The following is a 20,274-nucleotide window of genomic DNA, read 5'->3' as shown; positions in this document are numbered from 1 at the left end:
CTGCCTCAACGATATGACGGAAATTTCCCCAATCTGGGTCCACATTCATATCAACACACACAAAATGCTGGAGGAACTGAGCAGGCCAGGCAGCATCTATGGAAAAGAGTAAACAGTCAACGTATAGGACTGAGACCCTTCATCAGGACACTTGTATGCTAATTTTAAATTGACAATTTTACTCACGTTAATAATTTGGATTCAAGTAGAAATTCACTTTCCAATTTCACCAGAAGCAAACACTTGTTCCATGCAGGAAACAAATTAACTACATTTCCTCTTGTACCCCATTATGACCTACACTACAACATATCCCTAACCTTAACCTAATACTGATTCTGGCAAAGAAAACAACCTTTTCCTATTCCTGTTTTTAAGTCTTTGTCATTGACTTCTGTGGCAGCATGAATCCCTCTTCCCAGAGATAATTTCCCAATTCTGGCCATTATCCTGTGAATTCTGGGAATCTGCACTGTACCTTGCAGAGAACAAGTGGCCACTTTATTAGGTACAGGAGGTACCTAATAGTCACTGAATGCATGTTCATGGTCTTCTGCTGCTGTAGCCCATCCACTTAAAGGTTCGATGTGTTGTGTGTTCACAGATGCTCTTTTCCACACCACTGTTGTCGCCTCCCTGTCAGCTTGAACCAGTCTGGGCATTCTCCTCTGACTTCTCTCATTAACAAGGCGTTTTTGGCGAGAGAACTGCTACTCACTGGATGCTTTTTTTGGTTTTCCAATCATTCTCTGTAAACTCTGGAGACTTGTGCGTGAAAATTCCTGGAGATCAGCAGTTTTTGAGATAGTCAGACCATCCCATGGGGCACCAGCAATCATTCCATGTCAAAATCACTGAGATCACATTTCTTTCCCATTTGAACATTTGGTCTGAACAGCAACTGAATCTCTTGACCATGTCTGCATGCTTTTATTCATTGAGTTCCTGCACATGATTGGTTGCTTAGATAGTGGCATTAACGAGTACCTGTACTTAATAAAGTGGCCACTGAGTGTATATCGTGACCTTGTTCATCTTCAGCAGTCACTCAGATGTGCTGTGACCATATCTCCTGCCACAGTGCAAGTAGATATCTATTAAATTATTTATGCTAAAAGGCACTTGTTCCTATCTATTTCCCTTCTGCCTGAGTGCTTACTCAATCATTGCATTCCTTGACTTTTTTTGTGACTTGGCATTTATTTTCCACACATTTCTTTTTAAAAAGCATATTAAATCTCTACAGCCGTGAGTATCATTTCCTGCAAAGGGGAGGCCAGAACACTATGAAACACAGTATGGTTCTCTTCAACCAAACGTGCATACCATACATACTGTCAAAACCATGTTGGTCAAAACTCTGTTCTGGCAGCAGCTGAGAAAAATAAACAGCTGATATTTTAAATGAAGGTTCCAGTCCAAAACATCAACTGCTCATTTCCTTCCACAGATGCTGTCTGACATGATGAGTTCCTCTATACCCTTTGTATGTTCCTTGGAAAACATTTGTATCCTTTGAGGAACAGGTTTACATCTATGACTAACAGAATGAAGCCACAACGGAGAAATGCACTGAATTCTCAATTGTTAGGTCACTTTTTGAGGGAGGATAAAGATCACCAGAATTTAAGGTAAGTTCATTCTGTTAGCCATTAGACAATGATATGACCAGAGAAAATAAGTTCCTTAACTATATTTTAAGTTAACATCATTACAGAACAGAGTTAGCTCATGAACAAGCCAACTTCCTGACTTGCAGGAATGGGTCAAAGTGCATGAAAGGCAATATATATACGTATGAGCATTGCATGGAAACTGCTCACCAGGCTGAGAGAGACCTACCACTCAGTGATGCTTTTGTGAGCACGAATCACAGACGTTTCGATATCAATGGGGTGATACCTCATTCCTCGCAACTCCATTGCTTCATCCAACGCACCCACAACATATAATGCATCATGGCGTTCTAACAAAACACAAATCATTGATTCTTATCGAACTCAGCTTGAAACTTATTTTGCGCACAGACAAAAATATATACACAGTTGCTCAAAACAACTATACAGCAAGAGCGATAAGAAATCAGCAAAAACATTCACTGGATGTTCCAAATGTTGATCAGTATAGGAATACTGATTTATTCTTGTTACATATACTGAGATATGACGAAAAGCTTCTGTTTTGCCTGCCCTCCAGAGAATGTCATACATAATTACACTGAGGTAGAAATAAGAAAACAGAATGAAGAGTATAGTTTTGAAATTACAGAGAAACTGCAAAGCAGTTAAAAATGAAGGTGCAAGGACTATAATGATGTAGACTGGGAGATTAAGGGTTCACCTTTTGACGTATGGAAGATCTGTTCAGGAATCTGATAACATGGGATAGAAGCTGTCCTTGAGATTGGCGGTTCATATTCTCAGGCTTTGCATCTCCTGACTGACGGGAGAGGGGAGAAGAGGGAATGACAGTGTGGGAAGGGTCATTGATTATGTTAACTGCTTTCCAGAAGCAGCAGGGAATGTGGTGGTCTTGGGCAGAGTCATTACCCTCAAGCTTCTTAGGCTGCTGCAGTCGCTTTGGTGGAGGTACTCATTTGGTGGTGTTTGGGAAGGCAATCCCAGCAGTAGCAAAAGAACAGCGATCTACCACAAACAAGAGGAAAATCTGCAGCTGCTGGAAATCCAAGCAACACACACAAAATGCTGGAGGGAACTCAGCAGGCCAGGCAGCATCTATGGAAATGAGTACAGTACCTGCTGAAAGATCTCGGCCTGAAACATCGACTGTTTACTCTTTTCCTAGATGCTGCCTGAGTTCCTCCAGCATTTTGTGTGTGCTGTTTACATATATCAGAATGATTTAGCCTCCACAGCTGTCTGCGGCAATGAATTCCACAGATTCAGCACCCCCTGGTTAAAAGGATTCCTCCTTATCTCTGGTCGAAAGGGACATCCTTGTATCTGTGATGGATATTTGCTTTCTTTCTTGGTTTGCTCGGCTGCCTTTCTAAACACAGCATCAGCCACTTGTAAGATCAAATCTGTTAGTTGCAAGTAAACTTCTAACTAACGGTTCGTTTAGTTCCTTGTCGTAAAACAAGAGTTAGTTTTCAGTTCTTAAAATGTAAAGAAAAGGCTTGAATTAGTTTGAAGTTAAAACAAGTATTGTCTATAGAACAGCTTTGCAGACGCTCTGTCTTTGAGAAAGCAAATGCTAGTCAGTCCTCCTGCTCACTTAAGTGTAATAAAAGAGAATGGGTGGCTTAACTTGGGTTGTTTCAAACAGACAAGCTGACTCCTAAGTTGCTTTGTTCAAGGCAACTTGTAGACTAGACAAAAATAATACCATTTAGCACATCAAATACCTTATGTGTTTATACTTTTATGTATTCAGAGTTAGCTTTAGAGCATTAATAGTAACCAACTAAGATCTATGTCTCCAAAAGAAGCTTTTAGACTGTTTGTATTAAAAGGGTGTCTGAGGAAATATCATATACGCGTGAAGTCACTCAAGTGGGAGGAAAACGGTATACATGTAGAGACCAGTTTAGGCTCTTTAGGAATGGGATAAAGGAACATCAAGAAATCTGGAAGAAAATGGATGAATTAAAATCCATTCCTCCAAGTTCAGTTTCTGCAACGGACAACTTGTTTGCCTGCATTGCGGTATGTCTTTTAATTTTATAGGAATTATACTTGTGTTTTGAAAATTCTTTATTCGTTGGGCTTTGTGCTTTGTCCTTACTGCTCTATGTTGTAGAAAGGCCTTGTGTTTCAGAGATGGTTTGTAATTTGGAAATGTTTAAGATATAAATCCTCTGTGAGTTTTAAATGTGTTTTAAGGGTGTTATTTGGATTTAAATGTGTATCACTGTAAATAAATGAACTGCGTTTTAAACTACTTTGTTAGCTGGAATCCTTGGTAGGAAGAGGGGATCCACCACTCAAATAGTGTGTATTGGCAGCTGAATGCTGGTTGAAGAAATTCATAGAAACATAGAAACATAGAAAATAGGTGCAGGAGTAGGCCATTCAGCCCTTCGAGCCTGCACCGCCATTTATTATGATCATGGCTGATCATCCAACTCAGAACCCAGCCTTCCCTCCATACCCCCTGACCCCTGTAGCCACAAGGGCCATATCTAACTTCCTTTTAAACATAGCTAATGAACTGGCCTCAACAGTTTGCTGTGGCAGAGAATTCCACAGATTCACCACTCTCTGTGTGAAGAAATTTTTCCTAACCTCGGTCCTAAAAGGCTTCCCCTCTATCCTCAAACTGTGACCCCTCGTTCTAGACCTCCCCAATATCGGGAACAATCTTCCCGCATCTAGCCTGTCCAATCTCTTTAGGATCTTATACGTTTCAATCAGATCCCCCCTCAATCTTCTAAATTCCAACGAGTACAAGCCCAGTTCATCCAGTCTTTCTTCATATGAAAGACCTGCCATCCCAGGAATCAATCTGGTGAACCTTCTTTGTACTCCCTCTATGGCAAAGATGTCTTTCCTCAGATTAGGGGACCAAAACTGCACACAATACTCCAGGTGTGGTCTCACCAAGGCCTTGTACAACTGCAGTAGTACCTCCCTGCTCCTGTACTCGAATTCATCCTCATCTCTTTATTTTGAGGCTGTGCCCTCCTACTAATGGCAACATCCTCTTTGGTTTCAATGCATTTCCTCTCCTCCCTCTCATCCTACTGAACTCTCTCAGGTACAGGTCCAGAGACATTGAACATTCCTGATACGTGAAGGGTTTCTTTCCCAGGATCATTCTCATGAACGGCCTCTGGACCCTCTCCAAGGCTAGCACATCTTTTTAGCTACAGGGCCTTAATACTCAAAATATGAATGGACCAATGCCTTTCAATGCAGTAATGGTGCACAGGTTTGGACACAGTGAAGATCTAAGATGATTGTTGGAGTGCTGTGCCTATTTCCTGAGTATTATTGGAGATGCTGGCACGCAGCTACACACTACTAAATTGTGGCCACATACAGCGGTGCTAGAAAGCTTGTGAAACCTGTAAAATTTTCTCTATTTCTGCATAAATATGACCTAAAATGTGATCAGATCTTCATGTAAGACCTAAAGCTCTAGAGAACCCAAATAAATAAATACCACAAAAAATTAATACTTTTTCATTTATTTATTGAGAAAAATGATCTGGTATTACCTGTATTTGTTGGAAAGAATATGTGAACCTTTGCTTTCAGTACAGCAATAACTTCAGCTGAACATTTTTGCTAACTGTTGATCAGTCCTGCACATCAGCTTGGAGGAATTTTAGACCATTCCTCCTTACAAAACTGTTTCAACTCTAGGGTGTTGGTGAGCATCCTTGTATGAACTGCTTGCTTCAGGTTCTTCCACAACATTTCTATAGCGTTAAGGTCAGGACTTTGACTCGGCCTTTCCAATACATGAATTGTCTTCTTTTTAAACCATTCTGTTGATTTACTCATCTTGTTGCATTATCCAACTTCTATTAAGCTTTCCTGATATTCTCCTGTAAAATGTCTTGATACAATTTTGAATTTATTGTTCCTCAATGACTGCAAGCTGTCCAACCCCTGAAGCAGCAAAGCAGCCCCAAACCATGATGCTCCTTCCACCATATTTTACAGTTGGGATGAGGTTTTGGTGTTGGTGTGCAGTGCCCTTTTTCCTCCAAACATTACAATGTGCATTTCTGCCAAGAAGTTCAACTACGGTCTCATCTGTCCACAGAACATTGTCCCACAAGCATTGTAGAACATCCGGGTGGTGTTTTGCAAACTTGAGACATGCAACAAAGTTTTTTTTTGGAGAGCAGTGGTTTCCTCCGTGGTGTCCTTCTATGAACACCATTCTTGTTCAGTGTTTTTTTATATAGTGGACACATGAACAGAGACTTTAGCAAGTTCTAGAGATTTCTGCTGGTCTTTTGCTGTTACCCTTGGGTTCTTTCTCACCTCCTTCAGCATTGAACATTGTGCTCTTGTTGTGATCTTTGCAGGAAGCCCACTCCTAGGGAGAGCAGCAACCTACTGAGTTTCCTCCATTTGTAGACAATTTCTCTTATTGTGGACTGATGAACACTCAGGTCTTCAGAAATGCTTTCGCAGCCTTTTCCAGCTTCATACATCTCTACGAGTCATTTTTCAAGATCCTCTGAAAGTTGTTTTGATGAAGGAATGGTGTACATAAACAGATCTTTCTTGAGAAGAGCAGGCTCTGTCAGTAACCTGCTTCGTGTGTATTTTTTTATATAGGGCAGGGCACCTCAACAACCCACACCTCTCATTGAACGGGACACCTGACTCCAAACAACTTTTGTAGAAGGCATTACCCCAGAGGTTCACATACTTTTCCAGCGAATACATGTGATATTGGATCATTTTTCTTAATAAATAAATGAACAAGTATAATGCTTTGTGATGCTTATTTAATTGGGTTTGCTTTATATAGTTTTAGGACCTGTGTGAAGATCTGATCACATTTATGCAGAAACAGAAGATTCTACAGGTTGTAGCACCACTGTAGGCGACGGGAAGTCAAGAGGTCAGTCACCGCCAGTTACTTCTGATCTATTCTTAGAGCTAGCTTGTTGTGCGGCTGCTTCATTTATTTATTTAGAGATACAGCACAGGCACTTCCAGACCAATCAGTTAAGTCCTCAATGTATCAGGAGCAGCTTCTTCTCCTCCGCCATCAGATTTCTGGATGTATGCTGAACCCATGAACACCACCCCCACTATGTTTTTTTGCATTACTTATTTAATTTAATTATACATTGTAATTTTTATACATGCACCGTAGAAAGCATTCTTCTAGGGTGCATCACAACCTGGTATGGAAGTTGTCCTGTCCAAGACTGAAAGAAGCTGCAGAAGATCATGAACACGGCGCAGCTCATCACACAAACCAATCTTCCGTCCGTGGACTCACTTTACACCGCACGCTGTCGGAGCAGTGCTGCCAGGATAATCAAGGACACGACCCACCCAGCCAACACACTTTTCGTCCCTCTTCCCTCCGGGAGAAGGCTCAGGAGCTTGAAGACTCGTATGGCCAGATTTGGGAACAGCTTCTTTCCAATCTTGATAAGACTGCTGAACGGATGCTGACCCGGATCTGGGAATTACACTCCAAATATCCGGACCTGACTCTCGGTTTTTTTGCACTACCTTACTTTCCATTTTTCAATTTTCTATTTATGATTTATAATTTAAATTTTTAGTATTTACTATCGATTTGTAATCCAGGGAGCGGAAAGCGTAGAATCAAATATCGCTGTGATGATTGTACGTTCTAGTATCAATTGTTTGGCGACGATAAAGTATAAAATACTACTGCTGCAAAACAACAAATTTCACCGTGTATGCCAGTGCTATTAAACCCAATTCTGATACTGAGCGCGTGCTATCCAGCTACACCCATGTGACCAATTAATCCACCACCTGTATGTCTTTGAGACATGGCTGGAAACCCATGCAGTCATGGGGAGAGGGTATAAACTCCTTATAGTCTTGAATTGAACCCAGATCGCTGGTGCTGTAATAGTGTTGTAGTAACCAGTACACTACTGTGCTGCCAACAGTTACACTGAGGGTCATTAGCAATGCACAGGGTATTGATGATGAGTTTCTGGAACTACTGCTGAATGTCAAGGTGAACGAGCTAAGTGTCCTCTTACCGGAGAGGGTCAGTGCCTGGCGATTTTGGTGATGTGAAAGTTGCAGGGCAGCTCTTGGCCTATATCTGAAAGTTAACCATTTGTGCTGTTAGAGAAACCGTCCATGAAGAGGCCATACTCACCAAGAAGGATGTGAGTAGAGGAAAGGGTATGCAGATGGTCTGAGGTATGCCAGTATTCAGAAGGGGGAGTTTCAGATGCTTTGGAAAACGTAAGGGTTGATAAACCCCTAGGGCAGATGAGGTCATTCCTATATTGCTATGGGAAACAAGGGAGGAGATAGATGGGGCCCTGGCAGAGATTTGTGCATCTTCTTGGCCTCAGGTGAGGTACTGGAGGACAGTGAATGTTGCCCCTTTATTTAAGAATAAAGCAGGGAAAAGCCAGCTTACTACTAGTCAGTGGTATTCAAGGGATAGGACGGGAGTACACTTGGAAAAGCGGCAGCTGATTTGGAATAGACAACATGGCTTTGCGCACAGCAAATGCTGTCTCATCAATTTCACTGGAGTTTTCTGAGGATGGAACGAAGAAGATAGATGAAGGCAGGCAGTGGACATTAGTAAGGCACTTGACAAGGTAGGCTGGTGCAGAAGGTTAAGACAAATGGGCTCCAAGGTGAGCCCGCTGCCAGTCTAAGACGCAAACTGGCAGTGAGAGTGGCAGAGGGCACATTTCTGATTAGATGCCTGTGACCATTGGTGTACTGCAGGGATCAGTATTGGGACCTTTGCTGGTTGTGACACCTACAGTGGATTCCAGTTACTTGGGCCATCGGTTAATCAGGACAGCTATTTATTTGGGACAACTCTTAAAGAACAAAACTGAATCAAGAAAATAGCTGCAATTCCCTCCATTTATTTGGGACGATATGCCAATTAATTGGGGCACAGGCTGTTGACAAACAGTTTGTAACTAGCGTCAGTCACGTGCACTTGTATGTCCATTAGACACTACACTGTACTTACAGCAATCAGTTTTTAAATAGCTGCAGTTGCCTGTACTTGTGTTCAAAAAGCAGTGATTTTTGGCGAGAAATAAGCAGTAAGACAATTCCGAAATATTTTGATCACTGTGGTTTCAAGCATTCAGACTTGCATACTCCAGAAATAGTTGGGAATGAAAATTAAATGATTTCAGTGCTTCAACAAGGTAGGAATTACTAAAGTATTAACAATTATCTGGAATGTTACAATGAACATGACAAAGGTAATTCGAGGACGTGATCATCTAAAGTATTGCATTAAGGCAGTCCGTTATGTACACTAGGTGTCTGCACTGATTTTGTTCACTCACAGTTAATCAGAAGAACATTGCAGATGAATTCCTCTTTCGATAACTATTAGGAACTAATATACTTTTTATTCTCCGTAACTTCCGCCACCTCCAACGGGATCTCACCACTAAGCACATCTTTCCCTCCCCCCCCCCTGCATTCCGCAGGGATCGCTCCCTACACAACTCCCTTGTCCATTCGTCCCCCCCATCCCTCCCCACTGATCTCCCTCCTGGCACTTATCCGTGTAAGCGGAACAAGTGCTACACATGCCCTTACACTTCCTCCCTTACCACCATTCAGGGCCCCAAACAGTCCTTCCAGGTGAGGCTTCACTTCACCTGTGAGTCGACTGGGGTGATATACTGTGTCCGGTGCTCCCGATGTGGCCTTTTATATATTGGCGAGACCCGACGCAGACTGGGAGACCGCTTTGCTGAAAACCTACGCTCTGTCTGCCAGAGAAAGCAGGATCTCCCAGTGGCCACACATTTTAATTCCACATCCCATTCCCATTCTGACATGTCTGTCCATGGCCTCCTCTACTGTGGAGATGAAGCCACACTCAGGTTGGAGGAACAACACCTTATATTCCGTCTGGGTAGCCTCCAACCTGATGGCATGAACATCGACTTCTCTAACTTCCGCTAAGGCCCCACCTCCCCCTCGTACCCCATCTGTTACTCATTTTTATGCACACATTCTTTCTCTCACTCTCCTTTTTCTCCCTCTGTCCCTCTGAATATACCTCTTGCCCATCCTCTGGGTTCCCCGCCCCTTGTCTTTCTCCCCGGACCTCCTGTCCCATGATCCTCTCGTATCCCCTTTTGCCTATCACCTGTCCAGCTCTCGGCTCTATCCCTCCCCTCCTGTCTTCTCCTATCATTTTGGATCTCCCCCTCCTCCTCCAACTTTCAAATCCTTTACTCACTCTTCCTTCAGTTAGTCCTGACGAAGGGTCTCGGCCTGAAACGTCGACTGCACCTCTTCCTATAGATGCTGCTTGGCCTGCTGCGTTCACCAGCAACTTTGATGTATGTTGCATACATTTTTATAGTAGTTTAGAGGTATTGGTAGTGTTCTAATTTATTCATTTAAATACATAAATTATTACTCAGTCAAAAGGTTGTTTGTCTTTGTTATGCAATTTAACAATTCACATGAAACCTTGGTTAATTGGGGCAGCCGCTTAATTGGGCCAAAAAGTATTGGTCCTGATGTGTCCCAGTTAACTTGAATCCACTGCATTAACAACCTGAATGTAAATGTTGGTGGTATGATTAGTAAGTTTGCTAATGACATGAAAATTGGCATTGTGGAGAGCAGGAAAGTTATCTAAGGTTACAGCAGGATATATGTAGCTCAGATGGAAAAATAGGTAGAGCATTGGTACATAGAATTTAATTCCAACAGGTACAAGCTGATGCATTTTGGGAAGTCAAGTAGCAGGGCATAGAACATAGAACAGTACAGTATATAGTGCCAACCCTTTTTACTTACCCCAGAGCAATCTCCCACATACTGTAGCCCTCCAGTTTTCTTTTAACCATGTGCCTCTTAAATATCCCTAATGTATCTAACTCCACCCCTGGCAGTGGATTTGATACACCTACCACTTTCTGGGTAAAAAGCCTACCTGCTATCCCCACATACTTTTCTCCAAACACCTTAATGTTTAGCCATTTCCACCCTGGGAAAAAGTCTCTGGCTGTCCATTTGATTCTTGCCTCTTATTATCTTGTAAACCTCTGTTGAGCCACCTCTCATCCTTCTTCACTCCAAGCTCACACAAACTCTCCGAGCTCAATCCTCATAAGACATGGACTGTATGCATCTACCACTTACCCTGGTACCTACCACTCTCTGTAAAAAAAAACAACTAGCCTCACACATTTTTAAACATTCCTTTAGACTTTTCTACTCAATGAAGGCAAGCATGGCATATGGCTTCTTTCCCACCCTTTCCACTTGTGTTATCATCTTCAGGGAGCTATGGACTTGCACCCCAACATCCACTGTGCATCTGCTCCTAAAGACCTTGACATTCACTGTACACTTTGCCCTTACGTTTCATCTACAGCATGTGCAGAAGTCCTTGGCACCTACATGTATCTAGGGAGCCTAAGAAATGACACAGTATAGTATTTTATTCGTCGATGTGGAATGCAGAGCGGGTTTGTATATCTGGCAGAAGCAAAGGGTGCTGGGAATGGTGAGGGTGGAACACTGCGGGAAGGAGTGCCTGCTGCGGGGGGTGGCACGGGTGTAGGCACACCCAGCCCTGAGGCACCAGGCAAGGTCATCTGATTCCAAACAAATTGTTTACTGATCATTACAGAATGTCTCTCTGGTTCTTCCAGCTCCCTCCCCTCTTCCCAACCATGATTCCTATCCCCCTGTCCCTATCACACTCTTAGTCCACAATAGAAACCCATATCTCATTACTCACATGCAGTATGTCATGAAATCTGGGTTCTTTTGTGGCAGCAGTACAGTGCAATACATAAATTACTACTGTACAGTGCAAAAGTCTCAGGCACCCTAGCTGTATGTATGTGCCCAAGACTTTCGCACAATAGTGTAAAGCTCCCAAAATGCAACACCTCACACTTGGCTAGATTAAAGAGTATCTGTCCTTTCTCCACTCATATATCCTGCTGTATCCTTTCACAAACTAGGAATATAGGGTATAGATATCAAATGGTAGGGTGCTAAGGACTGATGATTTACAGAAACACTTGGAGTTCAGATCCACAGATCCCTGAATGTGGCAGCCTAGGGTGTAAAGAATGCATAGGGCAGGTTTGCCTTCTTTGGTCAATGCACAGAATATAAAAGTTAGAACAGTTTGTTGCTAGTTAACAAAGTGCTGATTAGGCGGCACTTGGAGTACTGTGTGTTGTTCTGATCACACCGCACCACGGGAGGGATTTGGTTGCACTGGAGAGAGGACGGGGAAGATTCACTAGGGTGTTGCCTGGATCGGAGGACTTTACCACTGAGAGAGATGGGATGGGCTGGCTTGTTCTCCCTCCAATGAAAGAAGCTGAGGGGTGACCCAACAGAACTTTGTAAAGTTATAAGAGGCAGAGATAGGGTAGACCCAGGAGACTGCAAATTCTGGCATCTGGAGCAGCAAACAATCTACTAGAGGACCTCAATGTGTCAAGCTGCAGCTGCGGGAGGAATGGAATCATTGATGTTTCCAGTTGATATCGGTGCAACAGGTCTGAGGGTGCAGAGTGGAGATGGCCCAGTGGTTTAGATGGGGTAGACAGTCAGTATGTTTTTCTATGGTAGAGCATCAAAAACAAGAGAGCATAGGTTAAAGGTGAAGGAAAGAGTTTCAAAGGGAGTTTGTGGGGAAAGGCTTTTTTTTGGAAAACAAGTATTTGATATCATGAACTCACTGCCAAAGCAGTTAGTGGAGTTTGATACAATCATTACTTTTAAGAGACATTTGGACACTTGAATAGGCAAAGAAGAGACTTAATGCGGGTAAATGGGACTAAAATAGATGGAGATAAATATTGGCATGAACATTGTGGGCCAAAGGGTCTTTTTCTGTGCTGTACAACTCCACGGCTTTGAACAAAACATAATGAAAATGTGATATCTGGTTGTGCTTGCCAGCCCTTACCTCCGTTGGCATCAGTAAGATCCGTCCGTCTGAGAAATCCCAAGTAACCTGTCCGAGCCCAGACTGTTTGCGTATCTCCAAAGCTGAGGCGGGAGTTGAAATGATCTGACTGAAGAGATTCATCTCCATAAATGGTGAAATATCCACTCGCATTATGAGCACTGTGAACCCAAATCTGTTCATTTGGGAAAAAGATGTGAATCGTTGTTTTTGTCTCAGTCCAGCAAAATACCGTTCTTGCAATCTGTTGCAAATCTCCACAATGCCTTCAATATCATAAATAACAAACCCCTTAATGTTCACAAAAGTACAGTAGGAGCGAGTGGAAAGATCCAGAGAGGAAAATTTAAACACTAATTTAAGGATGAAAAAAATTAAAAAGACACACTGGAGATAAATAGTGATAGTTAGAAGAGAATTTCCTCAGTCTTCAAATTAAATTGGTGCTCGCATAGCAACATTAATATCCAATAAGAGGAAGGAAATATCCCCAGCTCAGTGGTTCTAGGAGAATGAGGGGTGACCTTACAGAGAAGAAATTATAAAGTAGATGTAATGGGTCTATTCCCCAGGGCAGGGAAGTCCAAACCTAGGGGGCATAGGTTTAGAGGGGAAAGATTTGAAAAGGAACCCGAGGGGCAACTTTTTAAAATGTATTTTTATGTATTGACATACAACATGGAATAGACCCTTCTGGCCCTTTGAGCCACGCTGCTAGCAATCTGCCGATTTTAACCCCAGCCTGATCACGGGATATTTTACAATGATGACCAATTAACCTACTAACGGGCACGTCTTTGGACTGTGGGTGTAAACTGGAGCACCCGGTGGAAGCCCATCTATTCACAGGGAGAACGTACAGACTCCTTACGGATCGCATCAGAACCGGACTGCAAATTCAAACGCAGTGAGCTGTAATACTGTTGCGCTAACCATTCGTGGAGAGAGCAGTGAGCATATAGAATGAGCTGCCCGAGGAAGTGGTCGAGGTGGGGATAATAGTATCATTTAAGAAATTCTTGGATAGGTACATGGAGAAGAGGGTCCTGGAGGCATTTGAGCCGAATGCAGGAAATCGGGACTAGCTAGATGAAAAGCACAATATGGCCAAAGGGCCTGTGTCTGTGCAGTATTGCTACGGATGATTCACAATCACACAAATCCATGTCATTCTATAATCTTAATTCACAAAACTAAGTTAAAACCCCGCTTTGCAGGGATGTCCCAGTACTTTAAGAAGAGAGACAGCTCAATGAACCATAAAAGACATAAGGAAAATAAATTGGCCCAGCTGGAAGAAAGCCAGAGATATTCCAAGAGGCGGATGCAAGTGTAAAGTTAGTTTTTTCCCTATAGAGACTCAGAATCTAATTTAATCAACATCATCTTCAGTTTAATTGGGGGCACTCTTGCTTCTTGTTCAAATCCTGCTCCAGAGTCTTCAGCTCTGGTGGACAGTGTAGGAAGGAGAGAGGATGCTCTCTTTGTATGAGATAATAGACCACACCATTTGCTGCATATACCCAAGCAAAATACCCGCAATGCTTCTGGAAAGAATAGCAAAGGAGTTAGCTGAGATTTCCAAGACAATAGAGCAAAATAGCACTGACAGAATATGTGGTCCTCTCACATTATACCTAGTGGGAACTAGCTGTGCACAATGTCTTTGCCATGTGACCTATGTTACAACAGGGATCTCCAGCTCTAAACTTCTTGTTAAGGGGGCTTTACAAGTGAAGTCTTCCTTTCATTCACTTCAAGATAATTACAATAACAGAAGTCATTTGAGGACCTGGCAGGCGAGGGGTGAGGGAGGAGGATGTCAAGGTGACACTGCTTGAGGATGATGGAGTTTAGTGAGTGCAACCTGACGAGCCCCACTTGGCCCTGCGACATTTGCTGTGGACTTGTAGATAGTGCAATCAGGAAATCTAACTCAGTCATGACAATTTAAATGATCAGCAATTGAGGAAACATCTATAACCTAAAAGTTAAGGTTAAGTGAGAGAGATAGGTCCGAAAGACCCTCAATCAGAAAGCAAGGCTAAATGCAAATCAGCGGCTTAGATGAACAAACTCTAAGAAACAAATGGGTTGTTCCAATGCCTGATGTTGGTCTGGCCTGAGGCAGTGAGTGCTGAGAAGTACTAGAAAGCATGTGGAAAGCCAGCTAGAGAAAGAGAATGATATCACGCCTGTGAAATCCTCCAAAACACGGCTAATCCCGCACAGCTGCAGACCCAACTTTCTCAGAACTCCACTGACTAGCTCGTGTGCGTTAACCCATTCAAAGTGGGTGCACATTGTGACAGCAATAAACTTTCATAGCTCAATGAACAATTAAATAGACCACTCATAACATAAGTTGAATTGCATCACAAAGAGATTGGTTTGAAATAGAGAAAGAAATTACAGACAATTCACCTCTCCAAGGTGGGAGTCCCCCAGCGGCCCTTTTGTTTCAGGGTTGGCAATGATTATTCTGACTCCAGGCAGGATCTATAAGACAGTTCACAAAACATAACATCAGTCATGACAAAGAAGTCATCAGGAAAAATCATTGCGGATGCGACCCGCCTGCAAGTTGCATTTTCTAAAAGCTCCCTTCTGGAAAGCACTATAGGGTTATTAGGACAAAAACTTCATGCCATCTCCAGATAGTTAATCTGATCAACCATTCTAGTAACGCCCCCCTCCATTACCACTGTCACTGCACCAGACTGTAAACACTAAACCATTTTTTCTAAAGCTATTTACATAGTGAATAGTTGAACATGTACTTACTTTAGAAACTACCTAGGGTTACCCATAGCCCTCTATTTTTCTAAACTCCATTTACCTATCCAGGAATCTCTTAAAAGACCCTATTGTATTCGACTCCACCACTATTGCCAGCAGCCTATTCCACACACTCACTACTCTCTGCACAAAAAATTTACCCATGACATCTCCTCTGTACCTACTTCCAAGCACCTTAAAACTATGCCCTCTCATGTTAGCCATTTCAGCCCTGGGAAAAAGCCTCTGACTATCCACACGATCAATGCCTCTCATCATCTTATACACCTCTATCAGGTCACTTCTCATCCTCCATCGCTCCAAGGAGAAAAGGACAAGTTCACTCAACCCATTCTCATAAGGCATGCTCCCCAATCCAGGCAATCTCCTTGTAAATCTCCTCTGCAGCCTTTCTATAGTTTCCACATCCTTCCTGTAGTGAGGCGACCAGAACTGAGCACAGTATTCCAGGTGGGGTCTGACCAGGGTCTGATATAGCTGTAACATTACCTCTCAGCTCCTAAACTCAATCCCACGATTGATTAAGGCCAATGCACCATATGCCTTCTTCACCACAGACTCAACCTGCACAGCTGCTTTGAGGATTCTATGGACTTGGACCCCAAGATCCCTCTGATCCTCCACAATGCCAAGAGTCTTACCATTAATACTATATTCTGCCATCATATTTGACTTACCAGAATGAACCACCTCACACTGATCTGGGTTGAACTCCATCTGCCACTTCTCAGCCCAGTTTTGCATCCTATCAATGTCCTGCTGTAACCTCTGACAGCCCTCCACACTATCCACAACACCCCCAACCTTTGTGTCATCAGCAAATTTACTAACCCATCCCTCCACTTCCTCATCCAGGTCATTTATAAAAATCACAAAGAGTAGGGGTCCCAGAACAGATCCCTGAGGCACACCACTGGTGACCGACCTCCATTCAGAATATGGCCCATCAACAATCACTCTTTGCCTTCTATGGGCAAGCTAATTCTGGATCCACAAAGCAATGTCCCCTTGGATCCCATGCCTCCTTACTCTCTCAATAAGCCTTGCATGGGGTACCTTATCAAATGCCTTGCTGAAATCCATATACACTACATCTACTGCTCTATCTTCATCAATGTGTTTAGTCACATCCTCAAAAAATTCAATCAGGCTCGTAAGGCACGACCTGCCTTTGACAAAGCCATGCTGACTATTCCTAGTCATGTTATGCCTCTCCAAATGTTCATAAATCCTGCCTTTCAGGATCTTCTCCATCAACTTATCAACCACTGAAGTAAGACTCACTGGTCTATAATTTCCTGGCCTAACTCTACTCCCTTTCTTGAATAAGGGAACAACATCTGCAACCCTCCAATCCTCTGGACTCTCTCCTGTTCCCACTAATGATGCAAAAATCATTGCCAGAGGCTCAGCAATCTCCTCCCTCATCTCCCACAGTAGCCTGGGGTACATCTCGTCCAGTCCCGGAGACTTATCCAACTTGATACTTTCCAAAAGCTCCAGCACATCCTCTTTCTTAATGTCTATATGCTCAAGCTTTTCAGTCTGCTGTAAGTCATCCCTACAATCGCCAAGATCCTTTTGCATAGTGAATGCTGAAGCAAAGTACTCATTAAGTACCTCTACTATCTCCTCCAGTTCCATACACACTTTTCCACTGTCACACTTGATTGGTCCTGTTCTCTCACGTCTTATCCTCTTGCTCTTCACATACTTGTAGAATGCCGTGGGGTTTTCTTGAATCCTGCTCGCCAAGGTCTTCTCACGGCCCTGTCTGGTTCTCCTAATTTCATTTTTAAGCTCCTTCCTGCTAGCCTTATAATTATCTAGATCTCTATCATTACCTAGTTTTTTGAACCCTTCGTAAGCTTTTCTTTTCTTCTTGACTAGATTTTCAACAGCCTTTGTACACCATGGTTCCTGTACCCTACCATCCTTTCCCTGTCTCCTTGAAACATACCTATGCAAAACGTCACGCGAATATCCCCCAAACATTTGCCACATTTCTGCCATACATTTCCCTGAGAACAGCTGTTCCTAATTTATGCTTCCAAGTTCCTGCCTGATAGCTTCATATATTCCCTTACTCCAATTAAAAATTTTCCTAACTTGTCTGTTCCTATCCCTCTCCAATGCTATGGTAAAGGAGATAGAATTGTGATCACTATCTCCAAAATGCTCTCCCACTGAGAGACCCGACTCCTGACCAGGTTCATTTCCCAATACCAGATCAAGTACAGCCTCTCCTCTCGAAGGCTTATCTACATATTGTGTCAGGAAACCTTCCTGAACACACCTAACAAACTCCACCCCATCTAAACCCGTTGCTCTAGGGAGATGCCAATCGATATTTGGGAAATTTTAATCTCCCACCACGACAACCCTGTTATTATTACACCTTTGCAGCATCTGTCTCCCTATCTGCTCCTCAATGTCCGTTACTATTGAGTGGTCTATAAAAAACACCTATTAAGAGTTATTGACCCCATTCTGTTCCTAACTTCCACCCACAGAGACTCAGTAGACAATCCTTTCTTGACTTCCTCCTTTTCTGCAGCTGTGACACTATCCCTGATCAACAGTGCCATGCCCCCACCTCTTTTGACTCCGTCCCTGTCCTTTCTGAAACATCTAAAGCCTGGCACTCTAAGTAACCAATACTGCCCCTGAGCCATCCAAGTCTCTGTAATGACCACAACATCATAGCTCCAAGCACTGATCCAGTCCCTAAGCTCATCCGCTTTGTTCATGATGTTTCTTGCATTAAAATATAAACACATTGGCAAATGACACTTAAAGGATTGACGGTGGATATGCAATGGCAAGCATTTAAAGGTTGCATGGATGAACTACAACAATTGTTCATCCCAGTTTGGCAAAAGAATAAATCAAGGAAGGTAGTGCACCCGTGGCTGACAAGAGAAATTAGGGATAGTATCAATTCCAAAGAAGAAGCATACAAATTAGCCAGAGAAAGTGGCTCACCTGAGGACTGGGAGAAATTCAGAGTTCAGCAGAGGAGGACAAAGGACTTAATTAGGAAGGGGAAAAAAGATTATGAGAGAAATCTGGCGGGGAACATAAAAACGGACTGTAAAAGCTTTTATAGATATGTAAAAAGGAAAAGACTGGTAAAGACAAATGTAGGTCCCCTGCAGACAGAAACAGGTGAATTGATTATGGGGAGCAAGGACATGGCAGACCAATTGAATAATTACTTTGGTTCTGTCTTCACTAAGGAGGACATAAATAATCTTCCAGAAATAGTAAGGGACAGAGGGTCCAGTGAGATGGAGGAACTGAGTGAAATACATGTTAGTAGGGAAGTGGTGTTAGGTAAATTGAAGGGATTGAAGGCAGATAAATCCCCAGGGCCAGATGGTCTGCATCCTAGAGTGCTTAAGGAAGTAGCCCAAGAAATAGTGGATGCATTAGTGATAATTTTTCAAAACTCGTTAGATTCTGGACTAGTTCCTGAGGATTGGAGGGTGGCTAATGTAACCCCACTTTTTAAAAAAAGGAGGGAGAGAGAAACCGGGGAATTATAGACCGGTTAGCCTAACGTCGGTGGTGGGGAAACTGCTGGAGTCAGTTATCAAGGATGTGATAACAGCACATTTGGAAAGCGGTGAAATGATCGGACAAAGTCAGCATGGATTTGTGAAAGGAAAATCATGTCTGACGAATCTCATAGAATTTTTTGAGGGTGTAACTAGTAGAGTGGATAGGGGAGAACCAGTGGATGTGGTATATTTGGATTTTCAAAAGGCTTTTGACAAGGTCCCACACAGGAGATTAGTGTGCAAACTTAAAGCACACGGTATTGGGGGTAAGGTATTGGTGTGGGTGGAGAATTGGTTAGCAGACAGGAAGCAAAGAGTGGGAATAAACGGGACCTTTTCAGAATGGCAGACGGTGACTAGTGGGGTACCGCAAGGCTCAGTGCTGGGACCCCAGTTGTTTACAATATATATTAATGACTTGGATGAGGGAATTAAATGTAGCATCTCCAAGTTTGCGGATGACACGAAGCTGGGTGGCAGTGTTAGCAGTGAGGAAGATGCTAAGAGGATGCAGGGTGACTTGGATAGGTTGGGTGAGTGGGCAAACTCATGGCAGATGCAATTTAATGTGGATAAATGTGAAGTTAGCCATTTTGGTGGCAAAAATAGGAAAACAGATTATTATCTGAATGGTGGCCGATTAGGAAAAGGGGAGGTGCAACGAGACCTGGGTGTCATTATACACCAGTCATTGAAAGTGGGCATGCAGGTACAGCAGGCGGTGAAAAAGGCAAATGGTATGCTGGCATTTATAGCAAGAGGATTCGAGTACAGGAGCAGGGAGGTACTACTGCAGTTGTACAAGGCCTTGGTGAGACCACACCTGGAGTATTGTGTGCAGTTTTGGTCCCCTAATCTGAGGAAAGACATCTTTGCCATAGAGGGAATACAAAGAAGGTTCACCAGATTGATTCCTGGGATGGCAGGACTTTCATATGAAGAAAGACTGGATGAACTGGGCTTGTACTCGTTGGAATTTAGAAGATTGAGGGGGGATCTGATTGAAACGTATAAGATCCTAAAGGGATTGGACAGGCTAGATGCAGGAAGATTGTTCCCGATGTTGGGGAAGTCCAGAACGAGGGGTCACAGTTTGAGGATAGAGGGGAAGCCTTTTAGGACCGAGATTAGGAAAAACTTCTTCACACAGAGAGTGGTGAATCTGTGGAATTCTCTGCCACAGGAAACTGTTGAGGCCAGTTCATTGGCTATGTTTAAGAGGGAGTTAGATATGGCCCTTGTGGCTACAGGGGTCAGGGGGTATGGAGGGAAGGCTGGGGCGGGGTTCTGAGTTGGATGATCAGCCATGATC

At 43.1% G+C, this 20,274-nt stretch overlaps 1 protein-coding gene across 4 annotated transcripts in view; it reads right to left on the bottom strand.

The window, feature by feature from the left end:
- LOC134344498 (disco-interacting protein 2 homolog C) overlaps window positions 1-20,274 on the bottom strand; it is a 664,610-nt gene that overhangs the window by 6,127 nt on the left and 638,209 nt on the right. For all 4 annotated transcript variants that reach the window (XM_063044395.1, XM_063044396.1, XM_063044397.1 and 1 more), the window contains 3 exons: window positions 15,025-15,099; window positions 12,601-12,775; window positions 1,843-1,966 (listed from right to left, as the gene is read on the bottom strand). In XM_063044395.1, coding sequence (XP_062900465.1) covers window positions 1,843-1,966; window positions 12,601-12,775; window positions 15,025-15,099 — 374 coding nt within the window. The remainder of the gene's footprint in view (window positions 1-1,842; window positions 1,967-12,600; window positions 12,776-15,024; window positions 15,100-20,274) is intronic.

Source organism: Mobula hypostoma, chromosome 3, assembly GCF_963921235.1.
Source record: "Mobula hypostoma chromosome 3, sMobHyp1.1, whole genome shotgun sequence".
Classification (NCBI taxonomy): Eukaryota; Metazoa; Chordata; class Chondrichthyes; order Myliobatiformes; family Myliobatidae; genus Mobula; species Mobula hypostoma.
Note: the sequence above shows the minus strand (reverse complement) of the source record. Positions and strands in the feature narration are given on the sequence as shown.